At 37.5% G+C, this 7,056-nt stretch overlaps 1 protein-coding gene across 1 annotated transcript; it reads left to right on the forward strand.

Annotated features, from left to right (window-relative positions):
* Window positions 1–224: 224 nt before the first annotated feature.
* LOC128187409 (uncharacterized) lies at window positions 225–5,813 on the forward strand. Its single transcript, XM_052857855.1, has 3 exons — window positions 225–1,492; window positions 1,952–2,744; window positions 3,000–5,813. The coding sequence occupies exons 2-3, from the start codon at window positions 2,595–2,597 to the stop codon at window positions 5,811–5,813; spliced, it is 2,964 nt and encodes a 987-aa protein (XP_052713815.1). The 5' UTR covers window positions 225–1,492; window positions 1,952–2,594.
* The last annotated feature ends 1,243 nt before the right edge of the window (window positions 5,814–7,056 follow it).

The raw sequence follows: 7,056 nt of genomic DNA on the forward strand, positions 1-7,056 counted from the left end.
TAAAGGAAACATAGATTTTTAGCTATTATAGTACCTAGGAACCCAGTATCCATTACAATTATTCTTATAAATAAAATATACTTAGATGTTCTATGTTTGATGTGCATGTTGTGAATGCCTGTCTGTTTTCCCCTCTTTTTTCATTCTCTCTCATATATAACTCTTTTGCAAAATATATGCTATATATTTATTTTTTTTTGTACCATGTGAACTGGTAAAAGAGATTCAATAAAATCTTCTAAAAAAATTTATCGATTGAAAAGGTACATATCTGTTCTTAACTAAATGTAAGAGCAATCGAACGGAACTACACCTCAGTGTAAGCACGCTCCGTTTGAGGACAAGCATCATTCACTCTGTGTTACTCGAGACAGGTGCCACGTAAAAAATCCTGCTGAGCAAAAACTGTTGCATTTGCTTTTCCAGAACATCTATCGGAAATTCTACAGTTTTAAAGAAGTACTGCAAAGTAGATGCAATTCCTTCTTTGCAAAGAATATGTGCATTGGTGTCATTTTTTTGCCAAATTAAAAATGCAGGTGGAAGGTTTATTGATTAGAAAAAATGGGTTGGGTCAGTTAAAGTTTGAAATCCGTCCCCTTGTCATCCCGGCATCAGGTAAGTACCTTAATACAAAGGATGCAGATGTTAATAGGGAAAAGAGTTCAGTTGAATGTACGGTTAATGTTGATAGTGTTCGAACGCCTCCTAGTTATCTTTCTACATCTACAAAAATCATTCTTCCTGTTATTTCTGTTGAAAAAACTAAGGCGACGTGCATTGTTTGTAGCAAAGAGTCAAAGGGTTTGCAACCTTTGAAAACGCGTCACACGAGACTTACGATAGTTGCGAATAAGTCCCTGGTTGTAAACAAGCGCATATAAAGAACATGTATCATAGAAAGTAAACTGAAAATAAAATTTAAAGCTACTATAACTTATACTGCTCGAACAACGACTGTGAAACTTTTTTTCAATCACTATATATTATGAGAACTAGAACCTAAGAGTTTACTGTGTATGGCCTAACATCTAAATAGGAAATGAAAAATAATATTGAAGATATTTATCACTTTATTTTTAAAAATCTGTCGTAAAAGGAATAATATGATAAAAAGCAAACGTACACATATAAAACTACGATGGCACAGTTTTTATTATATAAACTAATAATTCGTAAAACAAAACGTTGAATCAAAAACCCCTAGTTTGGTCTATATCTTATTGTCAAGTCGTCCTTGTCACAATTTACGTCCATAATTACTTTCCATACATTTTGTGCTACGTTTATAATGTTACTTATTTATTGTTAGAGTTGCTTTCCATAGTTTAAAGCTCACTCAGCCGGTTTTACTAGGCGGGTTCTAATCCCGTGCATTTAAGAATTCAGTCTGGGCGTAGCAATTGGAGAGAGCGGACGTTTTCTACCAGCTCCCTCATTTCATCCTACATGTAATGTATAAGTATTTCTGACCAGAGTCCAACTATTCTGGGTAAGTTTGTTTTTATTTTAATGAAACGGATTTAATATCGTATTTATTCCTAAAATGGCCAGATAATCTTGCTTTATATTTTCCGTGAGTAATTTGGAAGTATTTCGAAGTAATGTGTGATAATGAGTATTTGCTCATACGGAAACTATTAAGTAAAAGTATGTGTATTGTTGTGATGTAAACATATGTTGTATGTATTTCAGAGTAAGGCGCGTAGTAGTTGCCGTAAAATAAATGTATTAATGTAGTACACAAGTATATGAAAGTGAAGTACGTGTACGAGTCAAGTGATTGTGTAAAGTAAAGTATATGTAGTGGAGTAGTAAAGTTATGTACAGCAAAATGTGCAAATGTAAGTGTAAATACAGGAAAATGTATTGAGTAGAGTAATGTGCAGTAAAATGCAACTATGAGTAAAATAATGTTATCTGTGTATTTATCATTTCATTTATATTTCAGATCCCTTTTTGTACCTTAATCTCAAGTCTGTTGAAGAATTGGAAATTTATCTGTAAATTATCACCTGAATAAAAGCTACGTAAACCTATTGAACGTTATTATTTTGGAGCCGCAACGCCACCCGGCGACAAATGGTGTCAGAAGTGGGATGTTGCAGTGCCTATCCAGAAATACTTCTTCAAGGATCCAGCAATATCTATACAAAGATACCTATCCAGTGATCTTACATCATTTTGTATAAGATACCTACACCAGAGAGATACCTATCCAGGGATACGTCTCCAAGGATACCAAATCAAAAATTTCAAGGCCTACATCAGATCTCTATTCAAATGACTCAGGATCCTACGGGAACAACTACTCATATCAACTATCTTTGAAGTTATCCTCCAAGAGAAAATATCTCCGCAGACCAGATACCTACAGAATTACTACACTCCTCAACGATGTCCTGATTAAAACCCAGGAACGTGATACAATTCCTCAAACAAGTTTTACTGTTTCTAAAAACAAAACTGATTGTGTCTTGAAAAATAATCTGAAACAGAATTTTGACTTAAAAGTTTTCTTTTGAAACAAAGCAGATGAATTAGTTTGTACAATATTTATCTAAATTTGCTGTGTGTTCTATCATTGTTTATGAATGTATGCACATTTGTTAATCTATTTGGCTGTCTTGTATGTCTTTGTAGGAGACACGGTCATTTGGTCATTTGGGATCCAGATCTCTAGAAAGGGTGTTGGTTGGACTTCCTCAGAGTGTGTGGAAACTGGTCAGGGTAATTGTATCAAAGTAAATAAAACAAAGTACAATTGTGTCGCCCATTCTGAAAAGTCAATTGCTGAAAAAAGTGGTAGAAATAAAAAGTTAGTAGATTACAAAGAAGTACTGCAGTTTTTGTATCAAAACCAATGTGTTAGTAAAGTATTTGTGTCTTGCAAAATGTCTCATATGGATTCAGTACAAGAGTTAATAGCTGCAGGTGAAAGGTTAGGTTACAAAGATGATGAGTTGAAAAAATATGTTAGTGATCAACAGAAATTTCAGAGAGAAGAGAGAGCAGAAATTCGTCAGAAAGAAAAAGATGAAAGAGAACATCAACTTATGATGGAGCGTTTGTACTACGAAATGAAAATGAAGGAGTTAGAAGAGGAACACGAGTTAGAAATGACAGAGAGAACTGCTAGAGGTAAGGCTGTTGACGCAATGGTTAAGCCCAATCTTCCAAAAATTCCTCCATTCGAAGAGAATAAAGATGAGATCGATAGCTATTTGAGAAGGTTTGAGAGATATGCGACCGCTATGGGTTGGGACAAATCGTTGTGGTCTACACATTTAAGTGCTCTGTTAAAAGGACGAGCTTTGGATGTCTATGCTCTCATGTCTACAGCAAAAGTCAGTGGTTACGATGAGCTCAAAGCAGCTTTACTTCGTAGGTACGATATGACTGAAGATGGTTTCAAGCGGAAATTTCATTCATGCAGACCTGAAGTTGGGGAAACATTTTCTCAGTTCACAGTTAGACTGTCTTCGTATTTAACTCGTTGGATCGAAATGTCGAAAATAACTTGTACTTTTGAATCTCTATTTGATCTTATGCTTCGTGATCAAATTTTACATGTATGTAATTTTGAATTGTCAGTCTTTCTTAAGCAAAACGTTCCAAAGACAGCTGATGAGATGTGTACACTGGCCGATCAGTTCAGGGAAGCAAGGAATACAAGTGCTATAAACCTATGTTCAAAAGTCATGCGGAAACCAGCTGAAGTAAACAAAATACCAGAGAAACCAAAAGAAGGACACCGTCAACAACCACAGAAGTCAAGGTTTGTTCCAATAAATGAGAGAAAGTGTTATATTTGTAATAAACACGGTCATATAGCACCACAATGCAAATTCAGAAACAGAAATTCTAGTGCAGCAGTATATGCGCAGGACGACCAAGACAAACAAGCCACTTGTCAAGCTACTGCAAAGAACTGCGCTGCTCTTATCTACACCCAAAGTCCATCAATTTATACTCAAGTAAGTGACATAACACCTGTCTTAACATCTGCTTGTCACTCTGTGAAAAAACCAATGCCACTCTCAGCGGGTTACGTTGATGGTCAACCAGTAACGTTACTTAGAGATTCTGGTTGTCGGAACATTGTAGTTCGGAAAAGTCTTGTTAGAGATGACCACTTTACAGGTAAACAAGAAACTTGTATTCTAGCAGATAGTACAAGGATAGTGGTCCCAGTGGCAAAAGTTATTATTGATTCTCCTTATGCATCTGGTGAATATGAAGTTTGGTGTATGGATAACCCTGTATTTGATTTGATCATAGGTGAAGTAGATAATGCAAGAAAACCACATGATCCAGATCCAGAATGGAAACCAAACACTGTGTCTACTGTGGAGACGCGAAAGCAGGTAAAAGACAAACAGAAAGCCTACCCACCACTCAAGGTTCCTGAAATCGTCAAAGAGGAAATCAGTCCTAAGGATATAATGCGAGAACAACAAGCAGATCCTTCGCTAGAAACAGCACGTCAGTATGCAAGAGAAGGTCGAACATCACGTGATGGTAAAGTAAAATGGATTGAAAGGAAAGGTTTACTATACCGTGAATATGAAGGATTAGAAAAAGATAGAGGTAAAACCTATTTTCAGCTCATTGTTCCTGCAAAGTTTCGCCATATTGTAATGAAGTTGGCTCATGAATCAATTATGTCAGGGCACTTAGCAATACAGAGAACGATTTCTAGAATTTTGTCAGAATTCTTTTGGCCAGGTATGCAGTCCGAGATCAAACGGTTCTGTCAATCTTGTGATACCTGTCAAAGGACAGTGTCAAAAGGAAAGGTGAGTAAAGTTCCGTTAGATAGCATGCCTTTGATAGATGTACCTTTCAAAAGAGTTGCAGTCGACATTGTGGGTCCATTACATCCTCCTACTGATAAAGGTAATCGCTTTATTTTAACGTTAGTAGATTACGCTACAAGGTTTCCACAAGCCAAGGCTCTTCCTGGAATAGATACAGAGCGGGTAGCTGAAGCTCTTCTCGAAATGTTTTCTTATACAGGCATACCAGAGGAAATATTGACAGACATGGGAAGTCAGTTTACTTCAGGGCTTATGAAGGAGGTAAGTAGGCTCATTTCATTGAAACAGCTGACCACTACGCCATATCACCCTATGTGTAACGGGCTAGTGGAACGTTTCAACGGTACACTCAAACAAATGCTGAAGCGTATGTGTATAGATAGACCGAAAGATTGGGATAAATATTTACCCACTGTGCTTTTTGCATATCGGGAGGTTCCCCAAGAAAGCCTCGGATTTGCTCCCTTTGAGTTATTGTATGGCCGTACTGTTCGGGGACCAATGACAATTCTGAAAGAATTGTGGACAAAAGAAATCCAAGATCAGCAGGTAAAGTCTACATACCAATACGTTTTAGATCTCCGAGAGCGGTTAGAATCAACATGGGAGTTAGCGCAGGAGAATCTGAAGAAAGCAACACATAGACATAAAGTGTACTTTGACAAGAAAGAGAGAGTGCGGAATATGAAACCAGGTGAGAAAGTTTTGGTTCTTTTGCCATCTGATAGTAACAAGCTCCTAATGCAGTGGCAAGGTCCATACCAAATAGTGAAAAGATTAGGTAAAGTAGACTATCAGTTAGAAGTAAAGGGCAAAATAAAGACCTATCATGCAAACATGTTGAAGAAATATGTAGACAGATGTGAACCAGTTGTGAATTGTGTTATGTCAGTTGTAGATTCAGAACAGATTGATGACTCAGATGTTGAGTGTAGTCAAGAAACAGATTTCTTGGAAGTTCAGTCTCAAGAAACACACGTTGATGTAGCTTAGTAGAGAGGAAAAGCAGAAAATGAAAGAACTTCTGTACAGGTATAGTGATGTTTTGTCAGACGTACCAGGGCATACGCATGTACTCGAACATGAGATACGGACGACAACAGATAGACCTGTAAGAGTAAGTCCAAGACAAATCCCGTTTGCTATGATGGACACAGTTAAAGATGAGGTGAGCAAGATGCTAGAATTTGGGGTCATAGAACCTTCAGATAGTCCCTATTCATCCCCAATAGTCCTTGTAGTCAAAAAAGACCACACTTATCGCTTTTGTGTTGATTTTAGGGCTCTCAATCGTATCACTGTGTTTGACGCTGAACCAATGCCAGATGTCGATGCAATGTTTGCTAAACTATCAGGTCATAAGTATTTTTCTCGGTTAGATTTGTCTAAGGGGTATTGGCAGGTTCCATTGACTCATTCTGCCCGTCCTTTGACAGCTTTTCAGACTCCTTTGGGTCTTTTCCAGTTCACTAAAATGCCTTTTGGGTTGGTCACAGCACCAGCAACTTTTTGTCGTCTCATGCGTGATGTGTTGCAAAATGTATCAAATGTGGACAATTTCATCGATGATATTTTGATCTTTACTGATACTTTTGATCATCATATGTCTGTGCTTTCTAAGGTGTTACAGCGTCTACGTTCAGCAAATCTCACAGCAAGGCCAACGAAGTGTTCATTGGCGTACCCAAAGCTGGAATGTCTAGGACATATAGTGGGAGACAATAAACTGCACCCTCATCCCGACAAAGTCAAAGCTATTCGAGAGGCAAATCATCCTGCAACGAAAAAACAGTTACGGTCTTTTCTAGGATTGGTAAATTTCTATAGAAAATTTATTCCGAATTTTGCTCAAATTGCACTTCCTTTAACAGATCTCACCCGGAAGTTCTCACCAAGCAAACTCCAGTGGACGGAAACTCAAGAACTAGCTTTTCAAACTTTAAAATCCTCAATTACCACATCTCCGGTTTTGAAATTGCCAGATCTTTCTAAGGTTTTTATAGTGCAGACAGACGCATCGGATAGAGGACTCGGAGCAGTGCTTCTACAGGAAGAAGGTGATTTCAAACTCCCAGTGGCTTACGCTAGTCGAAAACTCAAGACAAGTGAGGAACATTACTCAACCATCGAGAAGGAATGTCTGGGCATCATATGGTCAGTGCAAAAGTTTCATAGATATCTTTATGGAAAAGAGTTCATCTTAGAGACTGATCATCATCCTCTCATGTATCTGAAC

The sequence above is a fragment of the Crassostrea angulata genome, chromosome 6, assembly GCF_025612915.1.
Source record: "Crassostrea angulata isolate pt1a10 chromosome 6, ASM2561291v2, whole genome shotgun sequence".
Taxonomy (NCBI): domain Eukaryota; kingdom Metazoa; phylum Mollusca; class Bivalvia; order Ostreida; family Ostreidae; genus Magallana; species Magallana angulata.

Excerpts from the sequence above, each read along its gene's own strand:
- LOC128187409 (XM_052857855.1), top strand. The coding sequence starts at position 2,595 with ATGTATGCACATTTGTTAATCTATTTGGCTGTCTTGTATGTCTTTGTA. Across the intron at positions 2,745-2,999 it reads GTCAGGGTAATTGTATCAAA|AGAGAAGAGAGAGCAGAAAT; the intron begins GTAAATAAAACA and ends CAGAAATTTCAG.